The 20,675-nt window shown below is 39.8% G+C and overlaps 1 protein-coding gene across 2 annotated transcripts in view; it reads left to right on the top strand.

Annotated features, from left to right (window-relative positions):
• The first annotated feature begins 843 nt into the window (after nucleotides 1–843).
• Nucleotides 844–20,675, top strand: part of prkd3 (protein kinase D3) — a 62,458-nt gene continuing 42,626 nt past the window's right edge. For both annotated transcript variants that reach the window (XM_066670026.1, XM_066670025.1), the window contains exons 1-2: nucleotides 844–1,121; nucleotides 2,196–2,905. In XM_066670026.1, the coding sequence (XP_066526123.1) occupies nucleotides 2,609–2,905 (297 nt within the window). In that variant the 5' untranslated portion in view covers nucleotides 844–1,121; nucleotides 2,196–2,608. The remainder of the gene's footprint in view (nucleotides 1,122–2,195; nucleotides 2,906–20,675) is intronic.

Below are 20,675 nucleotides of genomic sequence, written 5' to 3'. Positions count from 1 at the left end.
AATGTACCCCTGAGGCTATCTACACAGTGATCTTTTTTTCTGAGACATGATTTGGCTGGTGGAACATTCTAAGCACTACATTGACACTGAGGCATGTTAGTGTATGTTTTGCTGGTAGGAATGTTTCAGACACAGCAGTGCTGTTGGAATTTATAAAGCACTCGTTGTCACTGCTGGACTGAGAATAGTCCACCAACTAAAAGTATCCAGCCAACGGCATGCTGTCACCACTGAAGAAGGACTAGAAAGAGGACAGCCAACAGTTAGTTTGCCATCTCTGACATCGTCAAGGTGGACCAAAAGGTAACTGTCTAATAGAGTGGACAATGGGTGGGTGCAGTGCTTAAAAAACTCCAACAGCACTGCTGTGTCTGATCTACTTGTACCAGTAGAACACTCATCACCGCCATGTCAGTATCACTGTGGCACTGAGAATGATCCACCACCAAATCATACTCTGTGCTCTGTGGGAGCCCTGACCACAGAAAAATATGTATAAAAACAGAAGCACTGAAGTCTGTAATTGCAGAACTACAAAGTGCACCTATATGGTAAATGTTGTAGAAAACATGGACAACGTATTCAGAAACAATTCTGACGGGTTACTGTACATTTAAAGGACGTGAGCTGAGTCTAAATTCTCTTTTCATGCTGTATCTATCAAGAAAATGCGATTCAAATAAGATTTGAGGGCTTAAGGCAAGATGTGGGCCGAGTATGAAATAAGGGAACAGGCAGTCTGGGGGTGTACTTCTCCTTTATTGACTGTAGTATATGGGTTTTGTCAGTAGATGTCGCTGAAACGCTCTCCGCTGACGGACAATGTTCACATAACGGAAACAGCGCTCGGGACAGGCATGCGCGGGCTGCATTAGCAGAAAAAACTCAAACCTAGCGCCTTTATAGACTCCGAATCTTTCTCTTAAACGGCGTTCTTCGTCTTCTGTATCTGCTCTTTCCGCGGAGATGCAGGGAGTCGTCGCCATTGAGGACAGAACAAGATGCGCGTGAAGTAGCTTTCTCTCTCTCTCTCTCACTCCCTCTTACTCTCCGCCACCTGGAGCAAACCAAGGAAAAGTTTTCAAAAGCCACACAAGTCCAGGACCCGCGTTCTGAAGGAGGTACAGTTCATGATTTAATGGTTTTATACTCATTTGTTCTTGCAGAAGTTCCGAGAACTAAACGCCGTTTCTCTGTTTTCCACTGAGCGCGCGGGTTCCACTTTTTCTCTTCGCCGTCCACTTGTTTAGAAAACTACGCATTTTCTTCAGATGGAGGGATCCTAGCTTGTCAGTGTGCAGGGTTTGTGTGCTGGGATTGACCCAGCTCTAGTTAGTGGAGTTTATTTCATTGTGCACTCTTTACTGAGCGCAAACAAAGCCATTGTATAACTTGTTTTGCTGGCATTCGTGGTCCTCTGCCAGCTCCGCGATCAAAAGTGGGAGGATCCTCTCCAGATGTGGAATGGCTGTGGTTCCAGATGTTAGCTGTAGCTTAGAACCGCTGCAGCAGAAAACACTGAGTGTGAATAGTCGATCTTTCAGAGGTAAACAAAGAGCCTTTCCTCCACTGTTGATTCCTTATGCACCTTGATGAACCTTTATGACGTATTTATGAAGTTTTTCTCCTGAAACATCAAGAGGTTCTTGTTACACATTAATGCTTTATTGTTATTAATCAGGCTTTTAGCAGCTTGTAAACAACCTGGTAACTTTGTTCATTTTGCTATCTGTTGCTAACAGCTGTAATTACACATTTTTACATTCATTACAAAATGGCAAACATCTGTTCAGAACAATTTTGGATAAAATTAGTTTTTTTGCCTTTTTTTGAAGAATGACCAATTATGGAAAAAGTAAACAAATATTTATATCTTTAATTAAGAGGGTAGTGATTAACATATTTTAACATGCCCCACCAGCATCTAAAATAAAAGTAACAGCTGTTCTGTATGGAAATATAAACGAAAGTGTTCCATAATTACCTTGAAAATCATAAATTAAATTATATATACATTTTGTAGATACTAGGTTTTGCTTTCAGACAGCTGCAATTTGACATTTCATCTAAGTTTATAGCATCTATCTTGGGGGAACGTGTATGAAAGAGCTCTGTAATTAATTTTTAAACTCTTCAGCTGCACATACAAACTTTTCTCATGATTAAATGCTTTGATGCTATCTGTTTTTAAATAGAGCTTATTGTATGGAATGGCTGTTGAAGACTTAAACCAGCCCTAGGATGACTGTCGCTCTATCAAGGCTCAAGCTGGGGACATGAATCAGTCCAGTATGTACGCCGCAGAGCAGCTGAGACCCTGAGGTGTGAGGCACCAGCTCTGGAGCATGCTCCCTACATCATCAAACTATTATTGTAGCTGGGGAAACAGCAAACAAAGAAAGGTGAGAAGAACTGAGATTTTCAGCATTTGCTAAGGCCTGTGTAAGCCTGCAGCAGTTGAGACACTGTTGATGCACCGTATAAAGATCAGATGTCTGCATAAAGCACCAGCTGACTCAGAAAAACTGTGGTGTTGAAAGCCACGGATTTTAAGCTTGTCGCCTCCAGTTTTACACAGCAGTCATCTCAACCGCAGGAGGAGAAGCCAATGTCTGCCTGTAGCAGCTCCACTCCTCTGACGCCCTTCCCTAAAGCCTACCTCCACTCTCAGCACCCACCCACGCCCCCCACACCCTCGCCCTCCCCCAGTCCACCGGTGGCCCTCTATGGCCGATTGTCCAATGGCAGCCACAGTGCCCCTAGCCCCACTCTCTCCAGAGGATCCCTCCATGGAGTGTCCTTCCTCCTGCAGATCGGACTCACCCGAGAAACGGTCAACCTGGAGCCCCATGACCTGTCTCTCAACGCTGTCAAAGACCTGGTCTGCTCCATCATCGACCAAAAGGTACAGAACATAAGAACGTCTCACCAAAATGAGGTTCTGCTCACTTTAGAATGAAAGGAACAATTTAGTAATGAATCACATTCAGTTTTCCATTTACATTTATGGCATTTTCTGATTCTTTTATCAGAGTGACTTACAGTTTTATAACTTTACATAGGTAGGTAAATATAGTTTTGCCCAAGCATAGAGTCTGAGCAGGTAATCAAACCCCAATCTTCTGCAGACAACCCATCAGTGTTACTCACTATGCTACTGTGTATGTGTGTTTCGAATGTGCATTTATTAATGGTCATTGTGCAACATACAACATTTTAGACATCCGCGGCAGTGAACACACACACACACACAAACTAGTGCACTAGGGGCAGTGAGCACAAAGCCAGCACAGCTGGCAGCCATCTCCAGCACCTGGGGAGCATTTGGGAGTTAGGTACCTTGCTCAAGGGCACCTCAGCTGTGGACTGAGGGAGGAGGACAGCACTACCCCTGCCCCCAGGATTCTAGTTAGTCATGGGCACCAGCTATAGCTGCACATGAAGTTGTATAGTATCTTATTGGAGCTGTAAATGTATCGTTTTCATTAGTCGTTACGAAAAAAGAATTACTGTGATATTGGCTATTTGAGATAACATTGCTTTTGTTTGCTGTGTTATTTAAGCAAATGTGGAATGATTTTGATTTTGAACAGTTCAAGACATCATTTAAAATGGTAATCAGTTAATATTGGTGATGATATCCATTAAAGAAGTCAAACCTTTGAAATGTTTTTAAATGGTACTTTAGACTACAGTGTAAACAGCTGTTAATAATGATTTGATGTGGAGCTTGTAGAGAAAGCTTCCACTTCATGTTTCTTTACAGTGGTTATGAGAGGAACAAGAGCTCCTGATAACCACAATTTATATACAGTCATTTCGTTGTACTCTAAAGCATCTGAATGTATTCATAACCATTTAATGTAAAAAGATTTATGCGATTTAGAACTAAGGGCCATTGACTGGCTCCTATCACCTTTGCAGTGAAAAATTATAGTTAGGACATTTTTTTAGGATGGACAATTTAATATCAAATTCTAATTGACATATCAAATTAGATTTTAACAATTAATTTATACAGAAGGTATAAAACTGGACAACCCCCTGTTAAACCCCTGGCTGAATGAAGCATCGTTTTATATAGTTTTCTTATGTTTTTTAATGAAATGCAGGCTACCTGCATGATTTCCATTATATTAATTTATGTAAAAGCGTGAGACTAATAGCCTAATGTCTGGCCTGTGCTCTAATCATCAGGAAGTCGCTTTAGGGGATAAGCAATGAGAGGCATTAGCCACTGATTAAAGACCACATTTTCATTCCATCAGTTCTAAATCTGTTCACATCCACTACGGGAAATACACAGACACAAACAAAGCAGCCCAGGTGTGGGTGTTGATGCAGGCTTCAGTTAAAAACAAAATTAATGGTACAGTCAGATAGACATCTTTTCACCCGCTGCAGGTTCTCTTTATGGATCTTTTAAACAATCAAAGCAACATGTGGTTTAAGAAGGTTTTGCACCAAAGCACTTAAATGGCTTTTCTTGTGTAATACACTTAACTAACCCAGTTCCAACCTTTAAAAACTAGATCAGACTGAATAGCTCCCGCCAAAGCGCGCCATTGTTCTCAGCTAGTGCTGCCTGGCAGTCATGTGCTGACATGACCCTTTATCAGCACAAGATGCGCTCCTGCTCTCTGATAAGAGACACACTGTAACCTTGCACGGCTCCATATTAATCTGCTACATAAGCAGACACACTGCATTACTAGCACAGACTGCCAGGCTTTGTGTTCTTCTACTTTGGTGCATTTAAGGTCAAGTTCACATTCCTTCAGGCCAGTGTAATGCTGTTGTTCTTTATGAGGTCTGTCGATGCCTGCTAGCTTGTTATCTTCAGACGAGCTTGGGGGAAAAATCCAATATTGATATGTTTCGTGTTGGCATGATGACAGGAATTTCACAGAGTGGCAGGGAGCAGGCTCTCTTTTCCAGCCAAATCTTTACATAGGAAGTCATTGGTTTATTTTTAAAAGTTGAAAGTAGTACAGCCTAGTACTTCTGTATGCGCACTGCTGAACTGAGTCTGTGCTAAAATTGTATAGGCTGATTGTAGTGTCTCTCTGAAACTAACAGCTGTTTAGTTGAAATGCGAGACATGGAGGTTGTTCAAATCTACATTTCGACAGAATTAAGTGCAAAACCTCAGGTCAGGCCATTGCAAACAATTTTAAATTTAGTTTAAAAATATTAATATTAGGGCAGCACGGTGGTGCAGCAGGTAGTGTCGCAGTCACACAGCTCCAGGGACCTGGAGGTTATGGGTTCGATTCCCGCTCCGGTCTGTGAGGAGTTGGTGTGTTCTCCCTGTGTCTGCGTGGGTTTCCTCTGGGTGCTCCGATTTCCTCCCACGGTCCAAAAATACATGTTGGTAGGTGGATTGGTGACTCCAAAGTGTCCGTGTGTGTGTGTGAGTGAATGTGTGTGTGTGTGTGTGTCTGTGTTGCCCTGTGAAGGACTGGCACCCCCTCCAGGGTGTATTCCCCGCCTTGCGCCCAATGATTCCAGGTAGGCTCCCACCGCGACCCTGAATTGGATAAGCGCTTACAGATAATGAATGAATGAATGAATGAATATTAATATTGACAAAGCCAAGAGATTTATGTTTCATAGTGATGCCATGTTTCTTGTCTTTTTTTGCTAGTTTTTCTGTGGCTTATATATTGTTTATATCACAATTCAATTATAACGACCAAAATCAAGAAACGTATAGTGATAAAAACTTCGCCAATTTCATCCACTTCTACATTCATTGATATTCTGTAAGTGCTTGATCGTGTTCAGTGTTGCAGTGGGTCTAGAGCCAGGAACACACACTGGATAAAGCATCTGTCCATCACAGAGCATCACAAATTCACACATTTACTCACGCTTGAATAGTCAATTCATCTACCAATGTTTGTTTTTGGATGATGGGAGGAAACCAGATTACCCAGTGGAAACCCATGCAGCCACGAGGAGAACACACCAAATGCCTCATAGACAGTCTCCCGAGGCGGGGTTTAACCCAAAACCCCAGAACCCTGGCCTTGTGTAACAGCAGAACCTAATCAATAATGCTCATCCAAGTACCTTCTTATATGCCTCTCTATGTCCATTTTTTAAGACTGGAATAACAGTGAGAATGTGATGCTCAGTTTAATAGGGTTAAAGTCATTATTCCTACCTGTGGCAAAATGTTCATGTCAGTAGGCCCAAAGTGTGATTTTCATGTACATACAGACCATACAGCTGACCATACAGTTGCAGTTGAAGCGTAAAAACCTAGCAGTGGTGCCCAGCTCATGTTATTGTGAGCTGTTGTATCCTTTCCCTCAAAAACCCATGGGATGAGGTAAAAACCCCATCTGCTGAGATCCAGCCCGGCAGGATCATATGGCTTTGATATCAGTGGAAAATATGACTCTGACTTCTCCCATCGTCCTGGCCATCTTTACACATACGAGTGTGCACGCACGCACACACACACACACACACACACACACACACACACACTCCTGCTTAGAGCTGGTCCAGTCAGCTCGGCGCAGGGAAAGTGTTTTATATTCTGCTATCTCATTAGACATGCCTTTGGGTGATTTTTCTTGTCCCTTGAGGCATTACATTTACGAGACTGGAGGGCAGCCAGGAAAAGTAAATGATTCAACAGTACATTTCAAGCCATACGTTCATCTGCCGATATTACAAACATCCTCTCTGACCTTTACAGTTCAACAAATTCATATTTTCATGCTTGCAAAAATGAGATCACTGGCTTGCTTGCTTGCTTGATTGGTGGTTCCGTTACTATGATTTTTTGAGCTACTACATTTGGGAACCAGATGTTTATTAATAACAGAGTCATTCATCTAACATAAGAAGGAGTTGGCTCTGTATCCATGTGTTCTTATTTTGACAGACCTATTGCAGCAGTGGTTTAAGGAGAATCCTGATATTTTAGAATTTAAGGATAATTTAGAATCAGAATATGCAGAGTGTTTATCAGAGTGGGTAAATTTGAATTTTTTTCATAGAACAGAAATGTACAAATATGGTTATTTTTACAGTTGGGGTGATAGGAAATGTGGTGTTAAAAATTGTGATAATGGTAAAATAGAGATAAAATATATTGGAAGAAAAAAAATCAGGGTTTGTGCGTTCAGTCCTGCTCTGGGTGACTGTCTGTAAGGAATTTGGTGTGTTTTCCCAGAGTCTGCGTGGGTTTCCTCTGGGTGCTCCGGTTTCCTAAGCTACTGATTGGGAGGTTACTCAAAATTGTCCAGGTATGAATGTGTGAGTATGTGTTGCCCTGTAAAGGCCTGGCACCCCCTCCAGAGTGTATTCCTGCCTTGCGCCCTGTGATTCCAGGTAGGCTCCGGACCTACAGTGACCCTGAACTGGATAAGCGCTTACAGAATTAATGAAAATTAATTCAATCATTCATTGTGTATGTATATAAAAGTTTTCCATCTCACCTACCATTTGGGAAATGAATCATATTGTCACTTCAGTGTTAAAGGTCTCTGAAGTTCACATGTCACATATCTGAATATCATTTGAGAGTTTTGTGTGAAGTTGATAAATATTTTCTGATGGCTGCTGACCAATTGTACGCCTCTGTGGTTGCACAAAGATGTTTTTGTTAACAGTTTAGAACTGTTAGTCATTCACCTCCCTCACTTAGAGTTTGTTCATTCATTCATTCATTCATTGTCTGAAACAGTTTATCCAGTTCAGTCGTGGGCGGGTCCGGTGCCCACCCGGAACCACTGGGCGCAAGGCGGGAAGGCACCCTGGAGGGGGCATCAGTCTTTCATAGGGTGACTTAGAGCTTGTTAGATGTTCAAAATATGTGGGTCTTGTCATGTTGTGTGAAAGAAACAATAGTAAATGTAATCTAGCAGCACTAGATTCAAGTGGGTTTTTTTCCCATTTGTCCACAGAAATGTTTAAATATGTGGATTTGTGAATTGTAAGTTTCTATAGCCACCTTGTCAACTAGAAGCATATGTAATGCACAAAGGTTTAGTTAATTAAATGTGCCTGTTATCATGAGGCAGCCCAAACACACGATCAAAAGCATTATGTTTCTTCAGAGGCTTCATTGCCTTTCTGCAGTACCAGTTTTACAAAAGGTCATTTTCAAAATAAGAATGAACACACTATATATCAGAGAGACATAGGCACCAGCGTAATCTTTGTTTACACTGCTAATGGCTGTGGTGTTATGTAGCAAAAAAACTGTCTTGTAATTTTCCACCTGCTGTTGTACTTTTCAGAAAATGCCCTTCATGGCAAAGTGTTCCAAAGGCACATACCGTTTGGAGCTGTAAGTCCTTTTAATGGTTTCTGTAATATCTTGTCTGCGATAAGAGCTAAATGGTCAGCTGAGCCTGAGCCATTTCAAACAAATTCAAAACCTGAAGTAATAACAGAGAAAAATGTGATCATTCCGCTTTGAAAGAAAAATGTTTTGAGAACTTCCAAATGACAGGGCTTTTTGAGTTGAACTGGATCTGACCACAATGTTTCATCGGTAACGTGTCAGCTCCTGGATGAACTTTTGGTTCTCAGATTTATTTTTTCAAATGAACTGCACTCACTGTCATGGAAGGGCACTAAGCAAACCACATGAGGCTGCCTCTGACTTTCTGCTGGACGCACAAACCACACGACTTGGACATACATCAGTCCTGTGCCCTTCTGATACACAGAGGGACTAAAAGCAGAGATCTGCTATGCTACATTGCTTATGGATGATGCCTGAAGTGGGGTTATGTCCACTGCCTTATGGGAAATGGATACAGTAGGCACCGGGTTCTAACCATTCATACGGTTATCTAGTGAAAATAAATCACTTTTTTCACTGAAATAGATAACACATCCATTCTCAAAAAGGCAGGCAGGATGTCTGTAAACTGAGCTGACTGTCTCAAGCTGTGTAGTGCTTAGCCTCTTCGTGCTTTGTGCCTGGTGTTTGATGGACATTGTAGCTCATGATGAGAGGAATAAACATCTGATAGTGAAGCACTTCCTGTTTTGGTGTCGCCCTGGCTCTGCTGTGCTGCCACAGAGGGAGCAGTCACAGGACAAAAGTTCAGCACGCTAACATTGACATGCAAGCAGCATTCCTCACATTTCCAAGAGCTGAGGTCCTATCAAATCCAACATTTGAAGCCAGCAAAATAGAGTTAGAATTAACTGTAAAAGGCCAGCATCGTTTTTCTATACATTAGATTTACTTAATGACCTTAAATGCTCCTTAAATGCCTATTCTGTACTAACTGGAATAAGCCAGAGTGCTTCTTTCTTCAGCACGTCTGCTCTCTTTACTGTTGCCATCTTCATGAGTGGCTTGTCCTGGTCTGTCACTGTGCCCTGGGCTTGTTTTTGTTGAAGCATGTGGAAGTACAAAGATACATTCAAAACCAAGAATCCTTTTTTTTGTCTGAAGTGTTGGGTGATTTTCTTATCACAACAATCACTCCAAAGAGTTAATGGAAATGTACTGCTGTCGAAGAAGCACTGTAAAAATACCATGAATATCTCACTGGCTCCAGAACTGTTGCTGTGAAGTAACCATTGCGTGGTCTGCGTCAATTCAGTGTAAATTTGAATGGTGACAGGAATGTATTTTGGCTCTGCACTTAACAGCCCCCTCATCTCGCTGTGTGTCAGGAGGTATGATAAAGCTAGCTGAGATGAGGAAATTTTGTAGCTTTTCTGGCAAAGCTACTGGAAAAAAGCATAAAATTCTCACAATCTGTCAGAAAGCGCTTTTATGAATGTTAAACCCTTGTGCCCGGTCTTGGAACGCCAGAGCAGCTGGAAAGACTGCATGGACGAATATTAATGTCTTTCATACAAGCAAGTTAACAGACCATCTCAGTGTGGGATAGGGCAGTGATTTCAGTTGCCTGAGTAAAGACTGCACAAGCAGACGAACCTGCGTTTGAAAGTCACGTGTGCCACTGCAGAATGATTACAATTTTGGGTGAGATTAAGTAATTAAGTTACGAGAGCAATCACTGATGACTGGAGAGTTATTGCTGAGGTGTTCCTGGCCATGGAGGTTAAGTGGCACACACAGGAGCAGAGAGAAATAGAGGGAGACAGCAGCACTTGATATCATGGCTCCTATGACGCATTTGTGGCTTCTCTAACAGTTAATAAGGAAATCTGGCATTTTTAGATATGTCTGTTTTAGATACACTGTATCTTATTTTTCTTCCTTTTATTAATGTTTATGCTTGTTCCTTAGTCTCTTATGTGTTATTTAGTTTCCTTCTGCAGGTGTTAGCAAGGAGAGTTAGCCCTTGGTCAGTATGGGCAGCATTGTAAGTGTGGTCATACCCTAAATGAGCAAGTGCAATGGAAAATCAGTTGCCTGTCTCAGCATCACCTTTAAAAATGTCACATTCATTTTATTTTACTTTGGTATTAACATTTGATAACTACATATTTGAGCACATTTTACATGGTGCTATTGACAAGCTTTAACAAATAATACAAATTTTCAGGGAAGTGTAAGTTTAATTTATTTCTTTGTGTGTTTGCCATGGCAGTAATCTTCTGAAATTCAAACACCACTCGGTCTACTCAAGAAAACAAAATTTTAACTGAAAATTAAGGAAACACATTTTGGAATTTCTCCGCTTGTTTGTATTTTTACAACATTTGCTAATCTAAGTGTATTTATTTCAGTATTATTCCTAGCTTGTTATTATTCACTATATGAAACCATCCAGGTTATGACAGGCCTAATGAATTGTATTGACACGTAAGCTACTCCACTGCCTAGAAATGGAGCCCACAGTCTGTCGACATTGTGTGGAATTTTTAAGGAATATTTATTACATTATTACCTCCAGCCATTTTGGTTTCCATGGAAATTGCTATCAGATTGATCTGGCTTACAGGAAAACGTGGGGGGGGGGGGTGATCTGCCTTCTGTTTTGTGAGAGAAACTTAAGCATTCCTCGCCCACAGATTCACCGGGAGGATAGTTGTCAACATTAAAATGTAACCAGGGTAACAGGCACTTGGAAGCAGGCTGCAAAGAAGTCAGGAGGGAGTGAGAAATGTGGAGAACATTAAAAATGAGAGAGAGAGAGAGAGAGAGAGAGAGAGAAAGAAGCAAGCATGGAAATTAGAGTGTAATAATCCTACTGGCCAAAACTAACTGTGAAATGAACAGGAAATAAATTCCCCCAGCCCTACCCCAAAGACCCATATAGCAAGCATCTGCTTACTCCTATGGAAGAAACAATATTTCATTTGTCTGTCTAGTGGGATATATGGTTACTAAAAAAATTCACCTTGACATTTCCTAGAAACCAAGGTCCACACTAAAACCTGTTTTTGAGGGAATGATGGAGTGGGTTTCTGAATGCAGATTTGGTTTAAGCCTGTAGCTTGGGCTGGATGGAAAAGGCAGGTTTTGTGTGTGTGTGCAAGAGTAACATTTCATAGTAATCTACAGAAAGGATTTTGTTGACTCAGAAACTCTATATTAATACATTTTCAGCAAAGCCTCTGAGCATTTTATTAGAGTGAGTGAGGGTCAGGATTAGTTCTGTTTCACACATTAGTGAATATGTCAAAGTGCAAAGTGGAGGCCATGTTCGTCTGCAGATCCTTTGCTAAGAGGGCTGAGTAGCAAGGGGAAGTGCTCTCTTGTGAAGAGAGGGGCTTAATCTCTACCATCTGCAGTTTCACTTTTTTGTTGTTCCTGCCTGAGTGCATGGAGGAGCAGTTTGAAAAACTCACTCCCACAAGTCAGAAATCATGCATCATGGCAGTGTGACTCATCAGAAGCCAGCAGCAGGCTGTATATGTGTGTGTGTGCCAGGAATATGTTGTGGGGACCAAAATGTGTCCACACATTCATATTATGAGGTAAATGGTTGCCATCCTTACATTTTAAGATGACGTAGTTAGGGTTACAGTAGTAGTACCTACGAATAAAGTAAATCTCCACAGAATAAATTGAAATCTGTATAATGGCCCTATAATACATGAAAACAAACGTGTGTGTGTGTGTGTGTGTGTGTGTGTGTGTCTGAGTCTAACAGTGAATCGGGTGATTACCCACTGTTTAAGTTCAAAGCTGCTTTTGAGTTTGTGTGTGTGTGTGTGTGTGTGTGTGTGTGTGTGTGTGTGTGTGTGTGTATTCGTGTGTGTGTGTGTGTGTGTGTGTATTCGTGTGTGTGTGTGTGTGTGTGTATTCGTGTGTGTGTGTGTGTGTGTGTGTGTAAGAATCATAGCCTGCACCACAGCCACGTGGATATGAGCTTCCCTGGCAGCATGAATGGGACATGGCTGTGTGCATGGAGGGAGTTTGCTGGCAAAGAACTCCATGTAGGCGGGAGGATCGGGGTTTTCCTTAAAGCAACATTTGGACCTAAAGTGAAATTCATGCATACCCTTACACCAGTGTTTTGCTGGAGCCACGGCAATAATCACGTATTGTAATAAAATGTCTGCTTCTTAGCACTGTGCAAACAATTAGGAATAAACAGTTAAGTCAAATTTGAATAGTGGTAATTTAATATTATTTAATTTAGTGTTCAACTGTAAGCAATACAAATATGATCAACCTAATACTACAGTAGTGACTTAAAGTTAACCTGTAGCTTTTTGTGTTTGTTTGTATTTGTAGAACATGGAAATTCATACAAAAATTACACTTACTTATTGAACAAAACAAAATGTTGACACCTTTACAGTGGAATTATTACAAGTGACATGCATTAGGAATCTCATTCATTTGCCTTGCTGAAACACCCCGCAGCAGTCCGTATTCTTTTCTTTTCTATAGCTATGTGTTTCTGTTTTACAGTGTAAATTAGTTGAGTAATTTATAAAAATGAATAAGAATGAGTAAGGGTACAAAACTTATTTGCATACAATGAATTGCCTGAATGTATTAAGTGATTTTCAGAACATTCATAATTAGTTGGTTAATTGAATAGTTGTGCCCATTTCCACAAACTACGTGTCTAAAACATCACACATCCCTCAAACTATGCAATGATATAACTTAATTTACTGCATGTGTCCATTTGTATTGTACAAAAGATTCACAATGGACAAATGTACAAAATGGACAAATGTACTGTAATAAATTGCCACAATGTCAGAAGTAAAAAGAAAAAAAAAATTATATTACATAGACACGAGTGGGCATTCATCATGAAAACAAATGCTTATTTATTTATTTAGTCAAATAACATATTTTCTAACATATATTTTTGTAACTATTAGATTAAATATGACATTACTAACTCTGTTTGTGAAATGTGGTGTCATGGTGTTGAGCTGCTAGTGAGCAATGAAGCGTGAAAAGGGAAGTGTTGTGTTGTCCCTGCTGTGAAAAACAAAGATGCATGTTTAGAGGGAAAACTGACAGTGTAAAACAATAATGTGAAAAAAAAATCACATAAAATATTTTCAACATTTCAATCTAAATTTCATTAATGTTATTGAAGTAAACAAGCAAGGTTTAACAGCATACTCACTGCTCAGTTATTTTTTGCAGTTAACAGTGAATGTGAATAAAACAAGTGTTGGATTGTGATTATCACATTTGAAACATCAGCATTAGATTATTTGCCAATCAGGACTGATATCAGGACCGAGTACATTGTTCTGTGTCCAAGGCCTGGTAGGGACTTTAACATTAATTTATTTTACTTATGTACCAAACGAAATTAGAAAATTATGCAATGCGACAAACATAACTGATTACACTTGATGAAAGGGAGATTTGTTTAAATGAGGTTTTTGCCAGATTTCTTTTGCTATTACTTTAAGAGCTCCCTTATTCTGAGTCTTATCTGAACTCTGAGAAAGGCATCCTAAAATGGGTAATAACATAATATAAATTAACTCACAAAATTAAATTAGTATAAATGAATGAACTAAATATAAAGAATAAATGTAACAGTGTAACATAAATGAACTCTTAAATGTGAATTTATCTTTTTTGTTATCTGCTAATCTGTGATATTTAGAACATTTCATTGTAGGGTGTGGGGTTATTTATCTTTGAGCTGCTGCTGCTGCCGTGTGATACAATAACACTGCTTTTTGCAGATTTATGAATCCTGCCAAATTCATTTGGTCCAGTGACTTCACAAAACTCCTCATTGTTTCATCCACAAAGGCTGTTTCCTGAATTCAGCAAAAATAATCTATATACTGAGGTCATGATTTACGTCTCCAACAATATGACCAGATACAGTTACTCAGTTCCTGCGTATCACCCATTATCAAATTAAGAAATAAAACAAGGTTTTTGTTTGACATTTCTTGGTCTGTTTACCATTGTGGCACAACAGTGTTTCTGTCAGTCAGATTACAATGTAACTGCTGATGCGGTTTAGGTATTTAACTCTTAATAAAACCACCATTCCCTAGTTCAATATTTAGGACCCTGCTTTCACAGACCATTAAATTCTTAGATTCAGATCCTCATTCTAAGTGTAATCAAAGGAGGAATGACAATTTATTAACTTCTTGGACAGATGTGAAAGTGTTATACTTTAGGGATGCACCCTACACCCTTAGTTAAATGGCTCAGTTAAATTATTGTGATTATTTACATTTGGTATATCAGTACTGCTGGAGCCTGCAATATGCAAATAAACATTCTTACTGATCAAGATTCTTTGCATTATTTCAGATGTTCCAGATGAGTGTGTGTGTCTAGTCAACAATAGCTTTTTTTCCCCCCCAAATAATGCATGAGTGTTTTCCAAACTTTGCCTGTAATTTTATATAGTGCTGGTGATCTATTAGGAAAAAAATAAAAAATTAAATGCAGAATTAATCTCATTGTCCTTTCTTAAGATTGAAGTTTAAGGTAAATATAAATGTTAAATGTAACAAAATCAATGTAAGTTCAACACAATGGAATTATTTTTATACAAATCAAATCTATCAGTTTGCAAATATAAAAAAATAAAGTTAAAATGCCAGCACTTCGTTGTATTTTTTTGGGAGGGAGATAAATGTATAGTGTGATATTAATGGCAAACTGGCTACAGAAAATCTTTCTCTTTTTTATTGTAATATCACAGTGTAGTTTGGGTGATATTTGAATAGGAATCTTTTTATCTTCTGAGAAAACTTTTCAGGGAGAACTTTAGCATTGGACTCACAAGCTTTAATAGAGAAAATTAACAGTATTAACAGCGCAGCTCATGTTTCAAATGTGGAGTGTGTGTATGTTTGTGTGTTTGTTCCTGTGGGTGTTGACGTGTGTTAATATATTAATTTCCACTGCACTATTTGCAACACATATTACAGTGGGAATATTGAACTAAAACAAAAATCTAAATTCTTTACAATATAAAGTGAATGTAAAAACTGAGAAAAGACCCAAATAGAAATATAACAATTGCTTCTGTATCTTTACAGTCTGCCTTTCCCATGTGCAATAAATACATTATAAAATTATCAGGTTGAAATCTTGGTGAAATCCAAACTTGCCCATAGCGGCAAATTTAAAGCAAACATCTGTCAATGTTGATACAATGCAGGTATCAATGTAAACCTTTACTACCCAGCGTGAGGTGTGAACTGGACCTCCCAGAGGCTCCTTGGGCTTAAATGAAGTAGATCACCCACTGTGTCTTATCATAAATAACACCTGATGACAGGATAGAAAACAGAGGCAGTACATTCTGTAGCATATGATCCTGGATGCCCTGGAGCCCAGTAAAAATAAACCCAAATGTGTCTCAGAGATGCAGTGATGAGCTCACCGTTACCATTCCAGGCAAAATTGGAAATGTCATTAACACTCTTCCAGTGGAGACATTTGTATATTTTACAGCACAGCAGTAGCCACGTTGACCCCTCTGTTGACTCAGCAGCTTGTTCTCAAAGTTGTATGTAAATCTTTCCGTTTGGAGTCTCTCAGGCAGACACAGAGTGTACATAAAGGATTTGCTCCATGACATATGTTTAAGCACAAGCAGATGCCTGGCACTGTGTCAGGTTCTGACCCCTTGTCGTCCAGAATCGAACAAGAGGAGTCAAGAGTTCGTCCTTGGTTCTTTCGTCAGGTTCTTTTTTACAGTCTTGCGCTTTATGACACAAGTTCTCCCAGCAGAAAAAAAATGCCCAGATGTCACGGAGACACAACAATGGAGCCACTGTTAGCACTCGAAAATGGAGAGATTTCCTCCCATTATGTTAATAGCGGCAGGTTACTACAATGAAAACCATATGGAGGCCTGGCCTTTCTCAGCCTCCTGAGCTGTGGCGGTACTACTATCGATCGCCATAGTTTGGACAGATTGACAATTCTGTGTTTGGAGGTGTTTTTGTTAGCCTTGCTTTTCCTGTCTGCCCGTTGACTTAAGTGATCCTCTGAGCTGATAGCTGCTTAGAAAGGAAGTCTGAATGGTTCTCAAAAGAAAGAACACAGACCACATCTCTTTGGCCTACATGGCTATGACTAGTGAAAAATTCTTGTCTATCACCAAGTAGAGGAGGTCAGTATGTCTGGCTTTAAGTACGAAGACCCCTTTCACACTTGTCTTGGATTACACAGTGGTTTTTAAGGTGTTCCATGCATAGGCCTGGGTGATAAAACAATAGCAATAGCGATAGGCAAGTCATTCATAACATTATTTGATAGAGCCTTTAATATTTTCACTTAGAATGTGTTAAATGGAAACCGTCATTAGAACACATAATATTCAGCATTTGGCTTTAGCCTATTGAATCTCTTCACCTGTAAAGTTAATTATCTTACCTCTTGAGCAGTGTGGAGTGCGAACGTATGCGGTCTGTGAGGTAGAGATGTCAGAAGAACTGATACTTCGGTACCAAGTCGATGCCTAAATTCTGAAAACGATATGGTTCTTGTTTCCTGTGGTACCAGAGGTACCGAAGGCTTCACAGATCTCCCAGACCACATGAGGTCACCATAAGCCTCCACGCTAATAAGCTGAAAAAAGCTAAAAGTACAGCACGAACACGAGGAATGTTGTTGGCAGGAAAATAAGGTCCGTTGCGACTGTTTGAAAAATAAATGTTACGTATGGAAATATTTAGCGTTTGCATCAGACAACCAAACAAAAGTGCTGTGTCACGAAGCCTGAAGAGCCCAGAAGCGACTCGCACACAACGTATACCAGCAAATACCTTAGGCTGTCCCCTTCAAAACGGGTCAAATTTGAGTCTTTCCTTTAAACCGTTCATTAGTAATCCTCATGTTTGTGTAATGAATACTGGCAAAAGGTTTACAAAAATTAAAAATTCAATTAAAATATGATCCCTATGTAGCTTAGGCACTCAGCGTTCCAAGACACATATATTGATATTGTTATTGAGAATTGTGGAATTTTAGTGGTATTGGTACAGACTTATGAATTTCTGGTATCGTGACATCACTACTCTGAGGAAACTGCAGGTAAAAATTATGGGTCGGCCTGACTATGAGTGGGACTACAAACTGATTCATGGTGACGTATGTGTGGATAACTAGTGTGTTTTTCAGCAGTGAAGCTTTAGCTTATGAGCTAAATTAGCAGATAGCAAACTACTAAAATATGACACCTGATATTGTGTAGAGGACATGATACAGTGCAAATACTTTAGTAATATCATTAAAGTATTTGTAAATGGCTACGTGAGGTACAGTGGAGTGACTGTGAGTGTGAGTGGCCAAAGATCTAATTAGCCAGTTAGCATCAGCTAACAACAGCAACATAAACAAGGGCATAAATATGACAGACCGCTTTAACATATGTTTATTTACAGTTATAGTGAAAAAGTGTATCCAAGAAATGGCTCTTCTTTTGTTTAGACACAATTAAATATAACATTTTCCAGAGCAGAGCTAGCTTTTTGTTTTATTTTAAAGTAAGAGAATCACGATAGGGTCTCTCTGTGCAGTTTTTCATTATCTGAACAGGATAATAAAATTTACCTTTTTTAGTCCAGTGAAATCTTTCCTTGTGAATTTGGGTAATTGTGGTGATAAATATTTGAACATTTGAAATAATTAAAGCATTTACATTAAATCCATGGTTTATTCACACAAAATGTTTAGAAGGATTTGCATTAAAACAGTGACAATTATATATTACTATGATTATCGTTATGGATCAATTTAGAAATATTATTGAGATAACATTTTGTCCATAACACCCAGGCATATCCATGTTTAGACTCCAATTCGCCTCAATAAATGTGCTTTCAACTTTCTTTTATTTACATGTATTTTCCTCAGCCACAATTCTCATTCTGTTTGTTACAATATGAACATGTGAATAGAGGCTAAATGAGGTTGTCTTAAATCACTGTGGTCAGCTTAAATAATTGCAATCAATTATTCCAATATTTGTTATCAGTCAATTATATAATAATTGTGACAGGCCTTTTCACTCTGTGATAAAACAAAATGCAGATTGTTTACATTGGCTAGTATACTGTATACAACTAACCGTCTGAAAATTGTTAATGTCTAACGTTAATGGGCAATGAACGCAGGCAAGTGAATTCTGAAACCATTTGAATACTACCCACAATGGGGGAAAAAACAGAAGGAAGGGAGCTTAAAGCTTTTTTTTTTTTTTGCACTGGAGCAAAATCCAGTAAAGTGCAGCAAATTTTTAAGTAAATGTGTTTTAAGAAGATCAAGAGAAGCCTGAGCTGGAATTGTAGTTTGATGGATGTTCTGCTTGGTTTTTCTCGAAGTGGAGATTAGCCTGGTGGCTGAGGGCTGCAGAGGGGAGGGAGCAAGCAGCCGAGAGAGAGAGCGAGCGAGCAAAAGAGATTTTGGTCGGGCTCATAAGTAGACTGGCAGCTTGGGTGAAATGTGAACCATATGAAGGCTAATGATGGTGCAGATGGGTTGCAGAGTTGGCCGCTCCTGGTCCCTATGCTCCAGCTGCGCTGTGTTTTGCTTGGCTGAGGCAGACCGATGGTGAGCAAATAGTTTTATGTAATGCGCTGCACCGGCCCACAGCCTCCTCAGGCTCAGGCTAGAGCCACAGAGATTACAGAGCTGCTGTACAGCTGTCCTGTTGCGAGGCGTTAGTGCCATTTAATTCTCGAAAACCTTTTTGAGTTCACATCACTAGAAAATGCAGTACCCACTCAAGACTCATAAAAACAGGATGAAGATAATGAGACGTATAAAGCAAATGTTAGAACACTCCTTGTCAACTGAGTGAAAATGAATGAACACTTTTTTATGTATAGATTTCCCATTAGAAAATCCACTAAACATCTAGTAGTGCAGAGGCAGACCTTTGCATCAAACTGCATCCAAAATGATCAGTATATACCTGCTGCTAGTATATTTTTTTCATTGCTAAAATGCCCCACTTGCATTTAAGGTATTTCTTTAGGTGATAAAGTGTCCGTTAGGCAGTTGAGATTATAACACAATACTTTTTTTCTGAGCCACAGGCTTGATAAGTGGCCTTCATAGACATATTTGTCATACTAGTGTGTTGAACCTCTTCCCTTTCCTTTCAGAGCTGTTGTCTCATAAGAGAAATGTGTACAGTTGCCTCAAGTGACTCTAAGAATGTTGAAAGGAGTTTTGGCTTTCTGAGCACCATCTGTGAAACAGATCTTTCCCGTTTTTAGTGTATTGTGCCAATTCTTATAAAATACTAAATTAATAATACACTTCTTAGTTTTAATACAAAGGAAGTATAGAATTCTACTCAACTCTCAGTCATAAGCACAGATCATTTTTAGATCACTTTAAGTTTCATCATTTCTGAATTGCATGATTTTGTAAGACTTTATACCTCTTAAATTGAGTCCTCTGCCTGTAATGCTCCAGGATGTAACTATTTGCTCTTGTCTAATGTATTATTAGACTGTGTACTGCAGATATGATACTCATTATGCAACGATTAGTTCCTGAGGCACAGTCCCTTGCTGTTATTTACTAAGCAACAACTCACTTTCCAGCTTAATTTTACATTTTACTTTCACACTTTCAGAAGTATTGTAAGGTATTCATCTGTACACACACTGCTTGTGTAATTTCCATAGGAAAGCATTGCTAATAAACAGCACCTAACCCTACAGTCACCATGGCCAGTGGCATGTGTCACCTAAAGAGGTATAAACTCCCCCCATAGGACTGGGTTGTGGGGCAGACACACTACATTCTCTGGCACGATGGAGCCCCAGTACCGAGGATGAGTTGTAGTGGTGTATATGACCTTAATAATGCTCTTGTCATGGAATGCAATCAAATGCTCACAGCACTGTTCCAATGACTCTTCTCAGCTGAATACAGTCTGTTAATGAAGATGAAACGTGGAATACAGATGGTAGGAAACATGGAGGAGCCGGTGTCTGCAAAATGTTGCAAAATAAACCCGGCCTAGCTGTAACCTACAGTATCCTCTTCATTACTTTACTTGTGCCGGTGTCCATGCTTCTCTGTACCCTCTGTGTGTACAAACTGTTAACTCAGTTTGGCTGGTTTTTACAGCTTCCTTGTTGCTTCCTGGTAGTGGAGTGGCTCATGGCATAGCTCTGGTCTGCACTCAGCCTCAGACCTGGGCACCAGCTGCTGAGGCACTGGTATGGGAAACATGTGAAGAGTGAAGGAAGAGTGGACGGTGCCAACAGGAGGTGCCTGCTGCCCACTGTGGAAGTGCAGGGTCCAGGCCAGGCAGCAGCAGGAGAGCCAGAGGAAAGCC

Source organism: Hoplias malabaricus, chromosome 1 (assembly GCF_029633855.1).
Source record: "Hoplias malabaricus isolate fHopMal1 chromosome 1, fHopMal1.hap1, whole genome shotgun sequence".
Taxonomy (NCBI): Eukaryota; Metazoa; Chordata; class Actinopteri; order Characiformes; family Erythrinidae; genus Hoplias; species Hoplias malabaricus.
The sequence above is the reverse complement of the archived record's forward strand: the minus strand, read 5'-3'. Positions and strand labels throughout refer to the sequence as shown.